Below are 21,495 nucleotides of genomic sequence, written 5' to 3'. Positions count from 1 at the left end.
CCTTCAGTGACTGGCTCTGCTATAAACATAGCTGGGTTCACTATCTTACATCGGACTACCTTAATCGATGGATTTGATATGATAACTTCATAAGCAGAGATGTCAATGTGCCCTTTGGTGTCTCTAGAATGGCAAAAAACGAGTGTGTGACGTACAACGTCATTGAGCAACCCATTACAATGGTTGTAGCCTTCTCTATGGCGAACGCTGTGGCAGCTTAACTTTGTTCACACGGGAAATGTCCTTGCATTACTGGGTCTAAATTTCTACTATAGTACGTCAGGGGCTTGTACCCCAATGTGGTTCTCTGTGTGAGTACTGCAGTCATAACGCTGCCATTCGTGTGTGAAAACAGGTAAAATTCCTCTGAATAATTGGGGATCCCTAGAACTGGTGCTGTGCAAATAGCTCTTTGAGTTCAGCAAATCCTTCCTCCATGGTCTGACCAATCTTTTCTTTCGTCACTTGGGCTTTCTTTAGGGCCTGAAGTAAAGGCTTAGTGTAAGAGCTATAGTCGAAGAACCATGCTCTGACATAGTTGCATAGGCCTAAAAAGCTCTGCATCTGTTTTATCTTGTGTGGCTTAGCCGTGTTTAGTATGGCTTCAGCCCTTTCTGGGGTCACTCTCTTTCCCTCATGTGAGATCCGCTGGCCTAAGTACAGCACTTCTTGTTGACGATATTGTAGCTTTTCCTTGTCAACCTTATATCCCTTCTCAGCCAGTATAGTCAATAGCTGAACAGAATCGTGCCTGCATTGCTCTTCTGTTGTGCTGCAAATTAAGATGTCATCCACATATTGCAGGACAACACTTTTTAATGCAATATTACTTAAGTCCATCTGCAGGACTCTATTAAAAATAGGAGGAGACACACAGTGCCCCTGGGGTAGCCTCATGCTTTTCAGACGCATCAGTCTGAACGTGAATGACGTCAGATCTTGTAAGTCACGGTGCTACGGGATTGAGAAAAATGTATTTTTCAAGTCAATCACTGTGAAATATTTTGCCTCAACAGGTATATTACATAGGATTGTAAATCCTGGATTAACCTCCAAGACCCTCCCTTTCATTTCTTCATCGGATAAACCGCATTATTGCATGACGACTCTGACGTCACTAAGATGCCTTGCTCCATCATAGCCGAAATTGTCTTAAAAATCCCCTCATCTGCCTCTCTGGACATGGGATATTGTCGGGCTTTTGGTAGACTTGCTCCTGGTTTCAGTTTAAATTTCACTTCTCTAACCCCTTTCAAGAGGCCTACGTTATAGGGTCTTGTAGTCCACACTAAGACTGGCACCTGGGCCATGTCGTCATCAAAATACCCTGGACGGTTCCATGCCAACATCATTCTCTGAGGCACTTCTTTTTTGATCATTCTCACCCAAAAAGTGAGACTCACCTCCACTATGATCTCTTTCATATCTGCTTGCTCTTCAAACAGATCGTCATCAGTGACGTCAGTCAATCGATATCCTTCTTCAATGGCAATTACTGCACACCATTGACAGCCTTCGTCATAACCGTCAATCAAGGCCATTCTCCCTCGTACTGCAAATGTGTGTATCATCAAGGGAAATACTTGTCCCTTCTCCTCGTGCATCGGTATTCTTGGTCTAAATGGAAATTCATCTGGGGTTCTCATGATTCTGTCTGCAAGGCCTGGCAGCCCTGCCATTAGTATGCGCATACCATAAGCAAATATTTCTGGCTCTAATGGTATAGCCCTCATAGCTGTGTGTCCTTCGTATGCTCTGATCATTTCGCATACATTTGAATAGTGCATTCCTGGATTTGAACATACTATGCCCTCCTCCGTGAATGATATTGTCATGTTTAACTTTGTCATTAAATCTCAACCCAAAACGTTTACTGGGGTCTGACGTGAACATAATAAAGGCACATTCATTTCACATTCTCCTATAGAGACTGGAAGTGCATTTGTGAAGGGAACACGACTTGTAGCTCCTGTGAGTATTTATGGCCTCGCTGGACAAGGAAAACTTGCCTTCACGTATGCATGAGCGTGTTGCACCCATGTCAACTAAGAAGGAATATTCTTTATCCCCTATAACGACATCCACCCTAGGTTCCCCGTGAGGGTCTGGTGTTACTGATAGGATAGAACACATCAGGGTTCCCAGTGAGCTGTCCTAGTCCATATACAATTTTGAGCCACTGTGTGCTGGTTGATTTCCCCCATTCCCATTGTTACTTCCCATCCCAGGGTTCGTAGCCTGTCCTGTACTTACTGTCTGTGACAGTTGCATCGGTGCCTGTTGGGATTGTCCTTGTGGAAAACTCCCCATATTCTGAGGTTGCCCGCCTTGTTGCGCTCCTGGCTCTTGTTGTTGCATCGTGTGATTCTGTGCAACACCTTGTTGTATGAACGCAGGTGGATTCACCGTACCTGCTCCTGTCCCTTGGCCGTTCTGCACCAGGCCTTGGTTTCTGCATGTGCGCGCTAAATGCCCTGTCATTCCACATAACCAACATACTGGTGGTGGTCGAACTATTTGCCCATTTGACATATCTTGATTGCCATTTTGCATGTTTTGGAAACCACCTTGATTATTCTGAAAGCCTCCCTGATTACACTGCCATCCCCTTCCTCTAAATCCTCTTCCCCTGGGGTAAAACCCAGTACTGCAGTACAGACCCTGCAATAGTATAGACGGTTGTCTAGGCGACCCTGACATCGACGGCACGTAGCCCTCCAGACTGGTTTCACACAGACCTGTGTCTGCATCCTTGATAGGCAGTAGGACTCCGGAGACAACTTCGCGCATTGCGGCGCATATCGAGCCACAGATAAGAAGCCAATCTTTACAGCTCCACAGGTAATAATGATTTTGAACTGCCATCCCAAGCTTTCCATCTACTATTTAGCACCGGCCCCATCTGTGGCTTCCCTCCCTAACATACTGCACTTTCTCAGATTTTTTTCTTTTTATAGAGGATTATAGTATTCTACATACATCACGGATTCCACCGCAGGGGGACCCCATGCTAACACAACGTGCATTCTACACCGGCCACATACTATATGAATACTTCATTCAGAAGGGTGAGTTGGTCGTGTATAACCATTTTCCATATACCTAAAACAGTGCTGGTATTCCTTTAGCCACATAACCAATGACCTACCTTGGACATTTCATTTTATTTTTTCTAGTTTGCACGTATGTGCCCCTGACTTGAAAATAGTGTCCTGACTACTATGTTTCGTACCACAGTACTAACGCATTGCTCTGAAGTGGCTTCATCCAACACAGGAAAAGATTAGAGGCTCCTATAGGTGAGATTCAATTGACTACATGTCTTAATACAATTATATATACAACCTCTTTATGGGTATGCTTACACACTATTGTATATTGCCAGATCTACTTTTCCTCCCCCGCACGTTGAAATCTTTAAATATATTTAGTGTAATTCCTACCTCTCATTTACACCTTTGGAGTGCATCCACATATTTTTCTTGTAAAACCCAGTACTGCCCTGATTATTCTGCTGCGGATTATTGACCTGCTGCATGCTTGATTCAGCTGTGCTAGTTCTCGTGGCTCCCTCAAGAGCATATTTTGACAATTTCTTCTGCACAAATTTTGCTTCCTCACCCTTTCGTGTAGCTTCCTTTTTGCGATTCTTCTCTTGTAGTAGCCTGCAATAGTGTGCGATGGTCAGCTGTATTTCTGCCCAAGGTTTAGCCTCGATTCCTACTAATTTCTTGAACTGTTTCTGTACCGGCTCTGGCAGCCCTTGGCAGAATATATGGTAGAACACCGGTATAGATTTCGTCCAGAATTCATGAGTCTCGAGTACCCACGTGTCTTGAAAATTCTGTTTGTAAATTGACGCATCCTCAGACTTCTTCATTTTACGCGTCATTCTACCTCCCATATCAGAAGTGTCTGGGTAAAGCACTCATAGTGCTTTCCATAATGCAGCTCTGCAGTAGTTAAATGGACCTCGTCATGCGCGGTATTAGTTGTGGTCACACTAGCGTAGCCTGCCCATGTCCACACGTCGTCTGCTCTCTCACCAGGTATGGCGATTAGGTGACGCTTGGTATCCCCTATAGCTAAGGTATTCCCTCCTGTCATCTTTTCTAGCTCGTGTATCCATTTTCCGGCTCCCGATGTCCGCATTGGAAGCTTGTTTTTCAAGCTTTCTCGATCCATGTGTGGCCATGGAATATATTGTGGTCTCGCCCCCCCTTTCTTGAGTAACAGAAATTGGGACGATTAGCTCTCTCTCTCTTCTCTCATTGTTCTCCTGTCTATTGCAGGAGTAATATTCCTGCATCACCGTCTGCCTGGCAATGTCCTGAGCCTGTCCACATAGGGCGGTGATGACACCTGTAACGCTCACCTGATTCCCACGGAGGCGCTGATCCCGGCTGGGCTGCTATCGTTTCTTCAATTGAGAAGCGTAGAGCTCGGACGACTCTCAGGACTGGGCTTCCTCTTATCGAATGTCTGACTTGCAGGGTAAGTTTTCTGCAGTTGGAAGAAAAAGGGTTAATCACTGTTTGATGGGATTCCTTCTCCCACCAATCGCCAGTTTCTCCCACAGCCTAGCTTTCTACTTGTCTCGGCGAGCTCTCACCTTAGGCGTATAAATGCTGGGCTCTCCATCCTGCGACTTATGCAGGGGTGCGTGGGTTCCAGTTACGTCACTGGAGGTCCTCAAAGTCTTTTGTGGCCTTAGAAGTGGCACAGGTGCTGAGATGCCAAAAGGTGATGCCGCCGTTACTGCACGAGCGGATGCCAGTAGGTATAAAGAGTTTATAGTCTTGAAGAGATGGGCACCTTTAATGAAGTCTTTGAATTGTCTTTTTCAGGTGCCTGGATGCTGAGGGCGTGGTCACTGAGAGCGCGACACGTGCGGTTGTTCGTAGGTATGGGAATTTCAATGACACCTCAATAATGTTCCTTGTTTTCTGTTTTCAGGTCTTAAGATGTTGCGGGCGTTGTTCGTCCGTTGCCGTTGCACGTGCGAAGTACGTGAGTATAATGATCTGTGACCTTATTATAGCACCTCTAACAATGTTCTTTTCTTATTTGCAGGTGTCGGGACCTTGCGGGCGTTTTCCCAGTCGCGGATGCACGTGGGGAAACACGTAAGTGTTAGGTTTCTTGCAGTCTTTAATGGAACTTAAATAATGTCTTTTCTTGTTTTCAGGTGCCGGGCTGCTGCGGTTGAAGAGATCGTAATATGCGCACAAAAGCAGGTAAGAAAAGTAAATGCGGCCGCCTTCACCCGATTCCTACTTAACAATGTTCTTTGTCTTTACAGGTGCCGTTAGGCTGCTGAAGAGAAGGCCGCGAAGAATCCGTGAAAGCACAGATGGATCAGGTAAGCGAGTGCGGCTGCGAACGTGTTGCAACTTGCTAACCTTATGTTTCTTTTGCTTGCAGGTTCTGCCGGTGTCTGGATTCCTGGATGGTAAGTATAGTTCTCGTGTCTTTCTTCCACAGGTTGCTGAGCTGAAGCTGGAGATGTCACTGGAATGCTGGAGCTGACTCGGTGAGCGTCCTGCTGCAGATGCAGAATAACGCGAAGCACGTTTTCCCAATCGGGTGTGGTTTAAATAGTGTTGGATTTATTGGGTGTCTTCTTCCTCAGCCTCGCCCAGGTAAAAGAGTTCCTGTGTTCCAGAGCTAAGGAGTGGCACCAGCCCCACCCAGGTAAGAAAGTAGTCCCAGTTCAGGGAATAGTTCCTCCCAGCAGAAGGCTGGGGACTTCATCCTGCCAGCATTTGCAAAGGTGAGTATGCAGCATGGTCTGCTACAGGTAGGTCCACCAGAGGCGCCAGGACATGGTCCAAAGGGACCCAATAGGGGTTTGCTGGAGCCGGGGACGAGGGTCGTGAGCCTGCTTCCGGGGATGCTGGGCTTGACTTGGCTTCTCGGGAGCAGTGCTCATGACAACACCCCCCTCTGACCGTGAGATACTTCTTCGTGTCGGTCTGACTGTGTGGCTGACTCTGATGCCCTTGGTGCGGACTCGCTAGTGTCTGACCATCGTATCCCTTTCTCCCTTGGGAATCGTCTTTCACTCTTTCTCTCTTCCTCCTTTTCTTCGCGCTCCTCCATTTCTGAATCGGACATTGTCTGTGCCCAACTAGTGCCACTTCTTGTGTCTTCTTTGTTCCTACTTATTTCTAGTCTATCCAGGGATAGCTCTCTATTCCCACTACTTCGGGAGACATCCCCCGTGTCGTACAGCTGAATGCTCTCCAGGCACTCGTCTTCTCCCTCCCCTTGGGGTGTTTGTTCTAGCCCCATTTCATCATATATTCTATCGATCGTTTCTCCGAAGCTTCTGGTGTCGAAGTCATCTTCCATATTTGCCCTAGACATGCCTTGTACTGAATCGTACGCAGGGAAGAATTCTTCTATAGCTTCCCAATCTACTACTGGATCAGGTTTTTTAACCTCTCTCTCCAGATATTCAAGATTGCGTGCTCTGTCTTCGCTTACATTCTACATCGTCATCGAATTCTTTGCGCTTCCTTGCTCTTCTCTGACCCCATTGTCTTCCTTTTTCTTTTCATTTCTACGTTCATCTGCCCTTCGGATTTCCTCATCCCTTCGTCTCTTTATTCTCTTCTCTCGGATTCTTTGCTCTTCCTCTGACCTTTGCTGCATCGGACTGTCTTGATCATTGGCTGCTCTCTGTTTGCGATCAAGCTGTCTTTCTTGCTCTTCGCGATATAGCTGTTCTCGCCTTTGTCTATCTTTTTTCCTTATTCTTTCGTCTCTCAATGCTTTCTCGTTCTCCTTTCTCTGTAAATTGTCCAGTCTCTCCTTTTGTTTCGCATCATCAATGCCTTTGCCATCGAGTTTCAATAAAATGTGCCCTCTCATCCATTTGTTTTTTGCAAATGCTATCTCATCAGTTCTATCTTCGCTGCCTTTCCATCTTTTGCCTTCTCTCTCCTTATCGAGAGATGCACTTGTCTGTGCCTGATCCCTTCTTTCATCATTGCGTCTCTCCGTGTCCCTTGGGACTGTGGAGGTGATATTCTTGTCTTTTTCTTTAGCTTGATGCTTGTCACTACTTTGCTTAGGTGACTCATATGCCAGGTTGCTAAACCCTGTAGCTGCCTTAAGTTCTCTCAGCGAGTGTAACCCCTCGTCTTTGTTTTCTTCAACCTTCATTTCGGATGGGGCAGGTGGCGCAGTAGGCATCTCACCCCCCTCTGTGCATACATTAAGTATCCAATCTACTGGCGGCTCCTCTTCCTTTCCCTGTTCATACATCTTCCAAAGTTCTAGAACAGCTAGGCGTTTGTCTAACTTTTTGCCCGTGTATGTGGCGTGCAAATATGTCGTCATGTGTTGCAAGACAGCTTTGGATAAGGACCCACCCTGTGATCATGGCATAAACATTTTGTGGGTGGTTCCCTTAACCCACTCTGTACTGTATTTTTTTAGCTTAGGTGCATGTTTCGGCAACTGTTTGCATAGGTGTGGCAATGGAGTTAGGTCTTCCATGCTTAAATCTGTTCCCTTTCTCCTTATATAACACTTGTCAACGCTTCACGTGACTTAAACAACTTCCAACAATATGAGCGAGCACCAATGCACGCAAGCTCCAATCCCGATTATTTTTTTTTCACAACATTTTATATCTTCTATTTTTCTCAAAAAACATCAATTCGCATGCGATATTATCTTTGCTATTCAATCGCGTAAAATTGAAATCCGTTTTCTCAATGAAAATATTTCGACTTGTGACATCACAACAAACAACATGTAAGAGAGCCGTTTAACAGACTAGATGAACACCAGCTGGTCACATGTATCTCTGCCTCTAAATATTACCCCGACATGGAGTTTAAAGGTATTCCTTTCACGGCCTCTTTAATCACTGTGTTAGTCTATTTGTTCCCCTTCAGTTGGGACTATGGATGCACGTTTCTTCTAGGCGCTTGTATTAAAAGCGTAGGAATAAGGCGCATCCTCTCACTTCTCGGTTGTCCTCCCCAGTAACCTCTCTCTTCTCGGGTGTCCTCCTTCTCTCTATTTGCTTAATTATTCTCGAGTCATTATTCCCTTCCCCTTAGATATATACATTCTTCTCTACTTCTAACTATATTTGTTTTTTCCGCCTCCCTCCGTTACCTTTTCCCTTTACTTGTTCTAAAGCATGCACTTTTGCCAAAACACTCAGTCTTTTTCACTCACCGTTTGCATTTTACCTCTCTGGACCCTCGGGATCACCACCTTTGTTACCGCCTTTTTTGGCTTTTTTCGCCTGCTCAGCTGCCTGTAGGAATGGGAAGGGGTTCCTTCAGACCCTGGTCTGCAGATTTCTCTCACACTACCACTGTCCACGGGGAGCTTCACGGTCTACTCAGCCGAATGGCAAAGGACTTGTGATGTTGCCGAAGACCTAGAGTTACTTTATGTCAACGGTCAATGGGTGTCTTATTCTAATCAATAATCGATAACCATCCTCTGCTACCAAGTGTACTCCGAGACCCCCGGCCGGCCCATAGAGCCGAGATTTGCTCAGAAGTACTCTAAGACGAGATAGCTGCACCCTTGAGATGGATGGGGGTGCAGATGTATTACCCCAACGCCAATCAATAAGGACAACGCAATGGTTTGGCAAAGGGAGTCTGTTTAATGACAAGTACAAAAAACGGGGAGCCATGGATATCAGCAGTGATGCGATCGTCCTTCTTGCTTCAACTCCAACGAGCTTCATACAAGTTGTAACATTTATACTCAAAACTCGTCATAATTGACGTGTAACACTCAAATGTTAACATGCAATTCTATTGGTTAGGAAAAGGTAACTTTACTATAGGTACTATATCTGTATATGGTAACGGAGTGAGGTGATTGGGAAACACTGTCAGGTGGGCGTCTAAACCCTTCCTTCAAAAATGACTACTGTAGACGTCACTAAAAGTACGACGTCTCATTGGTTCTACTAACTATAGGACCCTAGATTATTTGGTCCATTGTGATTGAGTTGGTACCAGCCCCATGCACACTTTCCCACTTCACTTAGCAGCACACAGAACGGTCAGCCAGGTGCGGGGTGCCCCTTTGTTACCCGGCCTCCCCCCGATTATGGTTATAATCAATCATTACTTTAATAGCCATGTGTCAATTAGTTCACTGTGGTTGGCCTCGAAACTGCATCATCTGTCTGCAAAGGTTCTGATATCTTCATCTGGCCTGATGCCATGCGTAGGTGTGAACTCTAGTCTCTTCTCTCTCGGCTGGTCACGTGATGCGGACTCCGTGAATTAGCTTCTTTTCCATCAATTTGTGTATTTGATTTTCGTTTCACCCGCCACCTGCCTTCGCCTCCTTACTTCGATCTTTCAGAGGCAGGATATTCTGTTCTTAGTTTCAATTAAAAGTAGCTACTGTTCATAGCTTCTGTTGGTATGACCTTGGCTTTCCTGGCACGACCTGCCTCTGCCGAGTTTCGATTCAGCCACCTCTTCTCGTTTTGCTAAATATGAATCTCTGCTCATTTGTCCTTTAGTAACCTGGGTTGGTTCTGCTCTTGTGTAAAGTAGAAATAAGCTTATAATAAGCTTCGTTTGAGGTGGATTATGTATAATGGTGCTTGCTGCACTATTTATCTACTAAGCATAGCAAGCCACACTGTTTTCTTAGCTTTCTTGCGGTTCCAACCATATTTACAGGTGTTAACTGGTCGAATATCTTCATCTTGCTTACAGCTTAAACTTCTTTGCATTTCAACATTGTTCTTCCACTTTAGGTTCACGATATCTTTACTCTTGGCGTTTCGTCTCTTTGTGTCATTCTCGGGTCGTCATTTCTTCTATTTGTGAATATGTCCGGGTCCTTGAGACATCGCCATTCCTTTTCCATTAAGACCTTTTTGGTTTCTTCCGGGACAGTACTTTGGCAATCTTCATTTCGTTTAATTTGCTGGTAGGGTTTCCTTAATGTCCATGGGTATCGGTACTTCAATAGGCGTTGCTCTTCTGATAGGCACTGGGCAGAGCCCCACTCCGGCTTCTGCTGGTTTATTTGCTCATCATGCGTCACATATCTCGGTGTGAATGTTCCTGGAACTTCAAAATGGACGATTGGAGTGCAGGCTTTATTTGGGACCTCCTCTACACAAGTCTGGGAAATTACTAGCCTGGCTATGAAGGCAGGAACAGACCAAATTGACTACGCTGCTATATGAAGAGTGTGGGGCCCCGTGGAGAGCGCAGACAGCAATCAATGATATATTTGCTAATTATTACGCTAAATTGTAAAGTCATAACTCACAAGTACCCTCTAAAGAAATGGCATAGGTCTTTGCAACAATTCCACTCCCGAAGCTCACTGTCAGTCAGAGGGACCATTTGGATCAGCCCTTTACACTACTTGAGCCGGGCGAAGCATAACCTCTTTGTGCAGGCAAGACGCCAGGAAGCAATGGCCTCCTGGTGGAATTTTTTAAAACTTACCAATCTACCCTGGCCCCAATGCTCTTAAGTCTTTGAGGAAGCTTTCAATAGAGGTATACTTCTGAGCACCAATGCCGGAAACATTGATGGTGCCCAGTGTCAAACCCGGGAAGCCAGCTGATCTGTGTGATTTGTGCCGGCCTCTGGCTATGTTAAATTATGATTTAAAGCTGCTCACTACTATGTTAGCCGCACGCCTCCATCGGTGCAATACACCTCGGATAGATTCTGACCAAAGTGAATGTGTGCCTGGCCATAACACTACTCTGAATTTGCGCAGGCTACAACAAATCGACCAGACCAATGCCTGTACTGAACAATAGGTGGTTGTATCACCAGACCAATGCCTGCACTGAACAATACGTGGTGGCAACGCTAGACGCTGTCAAAGCTTTCAACTCAGTGTACTGGGAGTGGCTAGACACAGCGCTGCAGAATTTCACTTGCTGGGTTAAATCATTGTACACCTGGCCTTACGATCTGGCGGGCAGATATCAGGACAGTGGACCATCCAGAGCGGAACGCGACAGGGGTGCCTGCTTTCGCCTATGCTCTATATATTAGCTCTGGAACCAGTCGCTATATACTTGAGACAGGAGTACCTGGTGGCAGGAATTAACGTTCGGGGCCTTACGTACGTTGTCTCCTTATATGCGGATGACCTGCTGCTAGATTTGTGCCAACCGCGGCATAACCTGCCCATAATACTAGAGCTATTAGATGACTTTGCTAAGCTATCAGGAATCTCCTTTAATAAACAAAAGTCGTGTCTTTTCCCTGTGGCATGATTTCGTGGGGTGGATGTGGTTGCATTAACAGAGCTGGATTTGAAGTGGGAACTGCACTCTTAGGTATTTGGCATACAAGTTGCACATTCCCCCAATGATATACTTGCGCACAACACACGGCAGGTGCTGGAGGGCATCAAGAAATCAATGACATTCTGGTCCCGACTACCTCTCTCCCTCATGGGCAGGGTTGGTATAACCAAAATGCTTATCCTTCCCAGATTCTTATATGACTTCACCAATGTCCTTTTTTACATAGACGCTTCCTTTTTTTGAGACTTGGCGGGCATACTCTGGGATTTTCTGTGGGGGGACGAAAAGGCACAGATTGGCGATTAATGCTTTATCTCTGCCCTATGAAGAGGGAGGAGTTCACCTTCCATGCTTGGAGTTTTATTACCTGGCTGCCCAGTTAAGCTTCATCACGAAATGGCTGTCGGACGAACTCACATCTGAACATGAGCTACTTCATACGCTGATGAGACCTGCCAAAGGCTGGACTGAAACTCAATCTTTGGTATTGTGTTTGGGTAGACAGATCTGGTCCAGAACACTTAGGCTACTCCGACGCCAACATGCTTGTCTCCCAATATCCCAATTCTGGCTGGCACATGTAACAATCTAGATGAATTAAAGGCTGTTCGGTGTTAAGAACGGGCGGGTATAACTACTTGGGGTGACATGTATGAGAATGGAACATTTAGAGAATTGACTAGTCTCATGCAACAGGAGGGATTACCAAGTGGGTAATTCTTGAGATATATGAGGATAGCAAAGACTGCCAGGCGTAACTGGTGCGAGTGGCCTGCTGGGCCACCGACAAATGCTTTTCTGACACTAATGTATGCACTAGAAGACGGTTGGAGACCTGTGTCTAGGTTGTACAAGTGTTAACTAGATGGCGCTAGCGTTAAACCTACTAAATTGAAAACATGCTGGGAGGCCGACCTGGCTTTAGAAATCACAGACAGGCAGTGGATACTGGCGTTAAATTTTGTTAAGAATGTATCTTGCAATGCTAGATTCAGACTCATACAAGTAAATGTACTTCACTGCACATATATGACACCCTCCAGGATGATCAAATTAAAAAAAGATGCACCTTCTAACTGCCCCTGGTGCAGTCAAGATGATGCCCATTTAGTGCACATGCTCTGGGAATCCATTGTGATACAGCGTTTGTGGTCCTGAATTAAACAGGACTGCAAGCGGGCTGGGATTAAAAGATACTATTGGATTCCGTTCTAATGTTTACTGGGTATGTATCCCAGATTGAAGAAGCACACACATGCCACCAAACTCATGGATCTAGCATGCATATTGGCTAAGAGATGTATAGTGATGACATGGAAATCACGATAGGGCCCACAGTTTGATGTGTAGCGTTGGGAATTCATACGCTGGTGTGATGCTGAGACAACTGCATGGAGTGGGGCAATATATACGCATGGAGATGTAGAACTTAATTTTGAAGCCTGGAAAGTTCTTGTCAACTATGTCTCTTACCCCTCAGATGATAAACCACAGTGAATCCTGTCCCTGGACATTATGTGACTTACTTTTGTAATCCTAATTATACACAGGATGCATACACATGCGTTGACCCCTCTCACTGAAATGTTAAATAGGGACTGTTCAGCTTGCTCAAACTGCATCTGCTGTGACACCGAACAGAGGCCAGCATTATAGCAGTCCCAGCCCTAAGTAACTTACATTTAATTTCTTAGACTTCCATAGGCAGGGCAAGGTCATTGGGCCTCATTACACGGTAGGCGGTAACCATGGCGCTATTAGCGCCATGGTTGCCGCCGGTATTTTACCGTGTCCGCCTTGGTGGATGGCGGAATTACCGCCCTACTCCAAGGTGAGCGGGGGCGGTAATTCCCCATTCACCAAGGGCCTTCCCCATTCCCATTTTTGCCCCCACAGGGCATAATGGAAATGGGGAAGGCGCTAATTACGGTACCGCAAATTGCGGTACCGTAATTAGCACCAAGATCCCTTTGCGGCACCCTACTTTAACGGCTGGTAAAACCAGCCGTTAAAGTCGTGTCCCGCAAAGGGAACTCGTAGTAAGGCGATAAGGGCTAACGGTCATTGGTAGCATTACCGGTGACCGTTAACCCTTACCGCCTTCCGTGTAATGAGGCCCATTGTCTTAATGTTCCGGGGGACACTTGTCACTTCCGGTTTAGCAGAGTAGCGGACATACGCTTCTGATTATAACTGTCAAGCAGTAATTCTTCGGGACCACTGAATCTCGTTGACGAGGAGTCTCAACTGTCCCTAAGGGATTCAGTGCCCGTCGTCCGAATTTGGCTCGAATGCGGCCATCGGGAAATCGCCCACAGCCGAAACTGCAGCGTCAAACTCCATCCCGGCTAGGACTGCCCCGAAACTCCACCTGTGACAGAAAAAAAGGAAAATTAACAATTGGTACAAAAAGATGAACGAAAACAACGTAGAGGCTTACACCCTCGAAATTCGCCGAAAGGCAAAGAAATCAATAGCCGTACACACTGATGCAAATCTGAACTTGATTTAGATCAAAGAACCCTTGAATCGAACAACCCAAAAACGTACACCCTTGAAATCTGCTGAAAACAACTAGCTAAATTCATTCAACTGAAATCCTAATACACAATGCAATACACAATGCAATTCCTACATGTTCTGCTACTGTAAGGCGAGGGCAAGTGGGACTTCAGGCAGGAGTCTGAGGCAAGAGACTGGGCTTGCTAGTCCCCCCCGCCTTCTATTCACTCCGTGGCACCCAGCCGGATGTGGCCAAGCCCAGGGATGCCCTTCCTCCTGGAGGAGGCAAGGTTGGAGGGGGGGTTCAGAAGGGTGGAGGGAGAAAAAACCAAGACCTCATGCAATAGCTACATCTGCTAATAAAAATACAGACAACTGTTTATATTTGGTAACAAAATCCTCGGCGCAATACAAAGGCGAAACTCCGGCACTCACAGCAACGACTTCAGGTGGGCGGGCTGAGGAAAGAGGCCTTACCCTCGGCACGCGCTCTGCCCTTTTTGTTTTGGACGGCGTTGCATCGGCCGGTATCTCGCTAGCCAGTGGGGTGTCCAAAACTGGGGGTGCACACACCTGGGCCTGCACAATCTGCTGATGAAAGGGCAATTCACTTTGATGCACCTACCCTGGAGTGATGCTCTCCGAGCCTCCTGCAGCACCACCAGCATGCCTGCATTCATCGGCTCGTTCGGGCGAGGATTTCAACATGGCCGACATGAAACATGCAAGATTCCACCTGGGCCTTACAGCCCTGCTTCCACCTAACCCATCCGAGCCATTTGATTGGTTCCCTGCAGATAGAAATGACTATCAGCCCCGGAGCTGGCAGGCAGAGCCGGCGTCACACCAAGGCTCCACACACAGGCTCTTGTTTGCTCCTGTCTTGGCCTGTCTGGGCGCTGGATGGGATCCGATCCTCTTATCCATGGCCTGCCTCGCTGATCTTTTGAAAAGCCTGTGCCGCAGCGTTGCACAGGCCCATGCCTGCTCTCATGGAACGTCAAAGATAAGAGTGCTAACGCCCTCTAACTAATACCTACCTACCTTGTTACTCCCCCTCCCACGTCACCTACTGTGGGGCCCCCTACGCCCTGTCCTGCTTCCGATCAGCCACTTTTCTGTACCAGTTCAAGAATGCTGATTTCAGCCTTGTTTCACTGAAGGCTGCTCTCTCTGTACCGCTCTCCTTGCTCTGCTCATTTTGCCGCTCCCAAAAACATGCCTCCAGAGAAATTGCTACTAGGAAACATTGCCTCTGGCCATCGTGGGAACTTTTGCATCTCGCTGGGTCCACTCCTCTTGTCTGTACTCTCTACCATTCTTAATTACATGCTAGCTTACTTCACAACCGACTGCATTTTTTTATCTTATCTGACCTCACCTAATATCTGCACCAACCGCAATTTTCAACTCGCTGTGTATCCAGTTCACCTTCTAATGGTCTAATACTGCTCTCCCATGCCTGCAAGCAACTTGAATTTAGGTGTATCCCGTAGATATTGCTTCCACCATTCACATCCTTGCCATCCGTGTCCTCATGTTCTCTTCCAGCCATCATGCACAACTACAGTAGCCCCGTACCTTGAGATGCGGAAATATAACTACATGCTATTGTCAAGCACTTGATCTTATCAAAGTGTCATTGTGCCATCACTACGCCCTACGCAGATACTTTACTTTTCACCTCACTGCCCACCTGTATGCCTGTCATGCATGCCTTATGTAGCTTCCCGCAACTTGTGGAGAGGCTTTACCAGTATGTTTAACTGTACCAAACCTGTCCTTGTATGCATGCCTGATGTAGCTCCCTGTAACATGTGGAGAGGCTTTACCAGTATGTATAACTGTTCCAAACCTGTCCTTGTATGCATGCCTGATGTAGCTCCCCGTAACATGAAGAGAGGCTTTACCAGTATGTATTACCTGTATATTAATGTATGAAGCTCTTACGGTAACTAGCGCCTAGATGCCCGAGGGTTTTGTGTGCTGTAAATAAATGCCAAATAAATAAAATATATCTTAAGACAAGCACTGGGTATTTGTTTGTATTGTTTTGCTTAATACATTGGTTGAATTACTTGAAGATGGATGCATCCTTGACAATGTTTAATGTATCTGTAAAAATTCACAAACACATTTTAGAAAGAAATGAAGGCAGCACAGAGCACTTCTCAATCCGCACATGTGGGGGCTGCAGTGAACCTGGCATCAAGTATATGAGGCAAAAATTAACTGCGCAGCCAAAAAATATAATTCCATGTCCGGCGCACATTTGCCTCCCTGGTCCCACAGGAGAAGAAGAACATTCAAACTAATGCTAGGGGGCTTGGGGTGCCACGCCAACTTCACTAACAACGAAAATCCAGTCATTAAAAAAGGAAAACCCCCCGGCCACGCTGGTATGTTCTGAAACATATACAATATTTTGGGGACCACGACCATCTTGGCTATGGCGTCCAGCTCCAGCAGTGACGAGGGCAGCGCACACCTTTTGTTTACCTTATGCTTCAGGACCTCCGGGTACGATAAATGATTGTCTGCCAGGAGAGACTGGTGGTTCCTGCTAACCTTCACCCCCATGTATTTAACAGTGGTCTTTTTCCACCTGAATCCAGCCATTCCCGCTGACTTCTCAGTCACCTTGTTAAGGGGGAATAGGATAGACTTGGACCAGTTCACCTGGAGTCCCAAATACCGCCCGAACTCTGCAACCTCATGTGTCAAGCTGTGCAGATTCACTGTGGGATCTTTACAGTAAAATATCATGTCATCAGCATAAAAGGATACCAATTCCCTCACCCCACCCATTGCCAATCCCCAGGTAATGTGAAACCTATGTAGCCTGGCCGCTAGAAGCTCTATAGCCAGGACAAAAAGAATTGGCGAAAGTGGGCATCCCTGCCTTGTAGCCCTTCCCACGGCAAACAAGTCAGAATATCTTCCAAACAGGCCAATCCTAGCTGATACCTCTGAATACAGCAACCTCACGGCCAATGGAAAGTATTGTGGGAGACCCACAGCTCTCAACACCTCAAACGGATAACCCCACTCAACCGAGTCGAAGGCCTTCACCATGACCTATAAGGCAACAACAGCCTGGACCTTTGGGTCAATCTGAGCCAAGATAGAAAACAGTCTCAGAAGGTTCAGCGTGGTCGACCTCCCAGGGATAAAGCCTGATTGGTCTTTGTGGATTTGTCCCGACATAAACGGGAGCAACCTGTCTTTCAGAACCTTGGCAAAGATCTTGGTGTCCAAGTTCAATAGAGATATCGACCGGTACGACGCACAGTCCCAGGGGGTCTTTACTCTCCTTCAGCAATAGAATTACCACTGCATCCTGCATCGACGGGGGATCTGCTCCAACTCCAATGCCACTTCCCACACACTCACCATATGCTTCGTCACCACTGACCCCATCGACATAATAAAATTCTGCCACTATCCCACCCGACCCCGGTGCCTTAGCCGAAGGGAGAGCCCATATTACCCCCAGAGTCTCCAACCTCCATAATTGGTCTTCCTAGCCCCATGCTAACTTCCAGCGCTAATTTGGGCAACTCCACCAATTCCAGATGTGCCAACATTTCGCTCCCCTCCATGGATCCCCTGGATGCATATATCCCCTCATAGTACTGTGCAAACGCACCCACAATCTCTGTAGGTTCCGCCACTACGTTCCCATCAGCTGCTCGGATCGCAGGGATGTCCAGGCCCCATTTTCGTGGCACAGCATAGCTGCTAATAGACACCCAGGGCGACACTCTTCCCCGTAGCGGTGCACCATCGCCGGCCGTGCCAGATATTGAACCTCCCTTTCGGCAAGTTAATTGAAGCGGCCCAGTTTCGATCTTAGTTCAGCCTTTGCATTGGCGTCGCCTGAGCTCGACAGTGCCGACTTAGCCCGCTTGATTTCCCCTTCAAACTCAACATCTGTCTCCTGATTGGTTTCAATATGGCAATCTCCAGGGACATACCTTTCCCGCGCAACACCACCTTGCAAGCCTCGCGAGGCGCACGCCATCAACTCTACAGAACCCACATTGTCCTCAAAATATAAACGCACAACCTCCTCCACCTCACTATGGTACACACTATGTCCGCCAAGGCTGTCGCCTTAAACCTCCACTGGGGCCTGGGTGCCTCTTCCCTCCCCCGTCCAAGGACCACAACACCGGGAGTGATCATATAGCATTCTGGATAGCAACACACAGTCCCCCGTCAATCTCATCAGGTATGGGCTGGCCAGCACATAGTCCAGACTGGGCGACGTGTCATGGACAGTAGAATAATAAGTCACCTCTGGGTGCAGCATACACCACACATCTACCAGGTCCAACGCCTGCATACTCTTGCATACCTGGTCCGCTGCACGAGAGATCTGGCTCCCATAGTTTTTGAATGAATGCGCTGCATCTCCCCACCAGCAAAGGATGCAATTCATTTTTCGAACAAAAAAACACACCACCAACTCCCCCCAACCCACCTGCCTCCCACCCACCAACCTCCTAAAACCCTCTCCACCCCTCTCACCTCCCTGGCAGTGACAGAACCCTGCCTCCCACCCCATCCCCCCAAAACCCAAACTAGCGGTCTCCTACCCGGGGGTAACGGACACGGCAACCTAGCCCACTTGACCCTCATCAACTCCCACCCTCGGGGGAGAGGGCCCACATAAACATTAACATTAGCAAATGGCCCATTTCATTACTGTAGTTAACCACTTGCCAGCCCATAACCGGGGCTGCCCAGCTGTCATTCATCATACCACAGAAAGGGTCTTCAATACACATCAGTTGGAGGGTCCCAATCACAGAACCTCACCGCCCACGTCTAGGTGCAGGCAGGGATTCAACAAATGCAATAGCCTCCCCTGGATTCGTGAAAACAATTGTCCTGTTATTGTGGACAAATCTGTTTTGAAGGGTACAGCATTGCATACTATATTTGTTTTTCGCGCAGCATATGCTTGGCCAGCAGAAATGTCAGTCTTGCTTTTTGCAATGACGGAGTAAAGTCCTGAAAAAAGGATACCCTTGCTTCTTTCTAATGCAAATCCCCCCAGTTCACGGGCCCTGCATCCCGGTCTTGGTAGTTCAACAGTTGCATGATGATGTGCTCTTTCTACTATGAATTGGGGTGAAAGCGGGGGGGGGGGGGGGGTTGGTCCTGCAGCACCTCTTTGATAAATGCTTGCATGAATTGTTCCATATTACGTGCTGGGACTGATTCCAGTATGCCCACCACTCTGACATTGTTTTGTCTGGAACGCGCCTATAAGTCTTCATTCATTGCTGGTGTCCTCCAGCACCCACACTCTGTGCTCCGTTTCACGAAAAGACAGCCGCTCTCCTTGTCAATACTTTCCTGCATTTTGTCCATCTTGTACTCCATGTTGTCCAGTTTCGTGTTCACTGCCGCAAACCCACTCTTTATTTCAGCAAGAACCAGACTAAGTTCAGATGGCTGGCCACTCACACCCACCTGCTTGACATAGAGTGCCTCCGGCAGCACACCCCCATCCTCCTCCCCAGGGCTAGGGGAGGCCATGGCGCCCTTGTACAATGTTAGGCCCTCTCTCTGTGTAAATTGCAGGTGGCCCTGCCTTTTGTTCCCCTTCACTATCTGATGCAGCAATAACCCCACGGGAGTGCCCTCCTTCTTTCTTCACCACAGCTCCCCCACGTCAATGTCACAGTAGATCAGGGCCTGCCCCTTCCACCTGCTCCAGCACGAGGGCTGTTCTGTCGGAAAATCTGTATAACAGCAAGAAGCCGACTCCAGGGAACACCAACACTGCTGTGGTCCCTAGGGCGGAGGGGCCCTCCTTCCTGCCAGTCTAATCCACTCCTGAGCAGGCAGCAGCTTCCATAGCAGAGGGTAGAGCATGCCCCCTGCCACAGGAGGCCGCCTCACCCCCTCAGAGAGCGGCCACAGCCGTGATTGTCTTCGCCCGCCGAGGCGGCAACCAGCCTCACTCCAACAGTTGCGGGTCGGAGCCTGCCTCCATGCGGTCCCTGACTCCATACCCACAGCAGCGCACACTCCCGGCAGATCCCCCACCGGCTGACTCCTTCAGGATCAGATGCGCACAGCGGCCCGCTGCCCCTTCTCATGTAGCCCGGGTCGCAGCACGCCAGGCTCCCACACCGCCAGCCGAGGGGACTGGGGGGAGTGGACACATGCGGTTGAGCCCTGCTCCACCAGCCAGAGCCGCGGCCCCCATCACCAGTTGCAGCAATGCTTCGGGTAATAGCCAGGCAGCTCGGGCAGCACTTTTCAGGGCTCCAGTACCATAAGGCCCTCTACCAACTCGGGTTTTGTCACAAAGCTCAGAATCCGGCAGACATCTTGGTCACTGGCTCGCGAGTGCCCTGTCATTTTCCTTTTTACTGTAGGGATAAAAGCAAGTAGAGCAGACATATAGATGTGCACTTACTAATAGCCATTGGCGAGTGATAATAGACCGTTGGCAAGTAAGAAATGGTGTGCTCTGTGCATGGTAACAACTTGGCGGGCAAGAGACTTTTTATGCCTGGCTGGTAGCTTGAAACTTTAACCATGAGGTAAAATTAGAACCTGCTCATATTATTATTATTATTAAGTTTTAAAAATTAAAACAAGAGACCAGTATTTAAATAAATGTCTTATGTATTATTTGCTTACCATAAAACTGATTTTTTAAAATGTAAATGTGGTCTGTATTCACTCTCATGTTTATGATGAACCCATGATGGAGAATCCATCAGTTTTGTTTTCTCAATGGAACTTGTTTCATATATTTGTTCTAATCAGAATATTGCTTTCCCCCATCAGGATGACAACGCGTTTATAGAAATATCTCTCAAGTTGGCCAGTATCTACGCTGCTCAGAAAAGGTGTGCATCAGTGTTCACATTGTATCAAGTCCTCAGATGGATAAGTTATAAGAACTGCCATGTTGAAGTCTGAGTTTCTATTCATAAAATCTGACAGAAAATAAGCAACACCCGATTGTCCAGTCTGCTCTTGTAAGTTTATTCATGACATGCTGACCGCTTCGTGGTCTCAGTGAGGTCTCTGAATATGGAGATTTCCATGCCTATTTGAATTACCTTACACTTTCTATCTCTGTTGGATGACATCATATGACAGGAGGGGGCAAGTTTGGCGGTCAGTCTAAACAAGTGAAAATAAAAGCCAAGAGCATCAGATGGTTGGCAGTTCTAAAAATAACTGAGATCATTACGTATTAATAGCTCAAGCTTCCTCTCATGGTGTTCAATTCTCCTTGATTTCATTTAAGCAAGCTTCTAGGTTATCATAGAGTAGGGACACTATAGTTACTATATGCTTAACTCTCTTTGTACATCGTGATTTAACAACATAGTCTTCCACCAACTGGAGAAAAAAATGGCCTCTCTAGGAACAGCCAGAAGTGCACCCCTTTACTCTTTACTGCTGTCTGATTGACCTGTTCCCATTCTGTTTTCCTTAGACATGCTGGTATACTGAGATAAGAGAAGGTATTGTGTCCCTTCCTACTTACTAGCCATATCTCACCATGTCTTCCCTGCAGTCCTTCAGAAACAGTGGCTTACTCACTGTTGCTGCTTTCCTGTACATCCCTAGCTGGTATTCCACAAAACACTGCAGCCTTGTACCTGCAGGGCATTTCACAGCATTTCTCAGTGGTATTTATTTTGGGATGCAGTGGGTCAGGGGGA

The 21,495-nt window shown here is 47.1% G+C and overlaps 1 protein-coding gene across 2 annotated transcripts in view; it reads left to right on the top strand.

Moving 5' to 3' along the window:
- The window catches only part of TTC19 (tetratricopeptide repeat domain 19), a 437,088-nt gene that overhangs the window by 296,642 nt on the left and 118,951 nt on the right, over positions 1–21,495 (top strand). For both annotated transcript variants that reach the window (XM_069615226.1, XM_069615225.1), the window contains exon 6: positions 20,606–20,667. In XM_069615226.1, the coding sequence (XP_069471327.1) occupies positions 20,606–20,667 (62 nt within the window). The remainder of the gene's footprint in view (positions 1–20,605; positions 20,668–21,495) is intronic.

Source organism: Ambystoma mexicanum, chromosome 9 (assembly GCF_040938575.1).
Source record: "Ambystoma mexicanum isolate Mex_15411 chromosome 9, UKY_AmexF1_1, whole genome shotgun sequence".
Lineage (NCBI taxonomy): Eukaryota > Metazoa > Chordata > Amphibia > Caudata > Ambystomatidae > Ambystoma > Ambystoma mexicanum.
The sequence above is the reverse complement of the archived record's forward strand: the minus strand, read 5'-3'. Positions and strand labels throughout refer to the sequence as shown.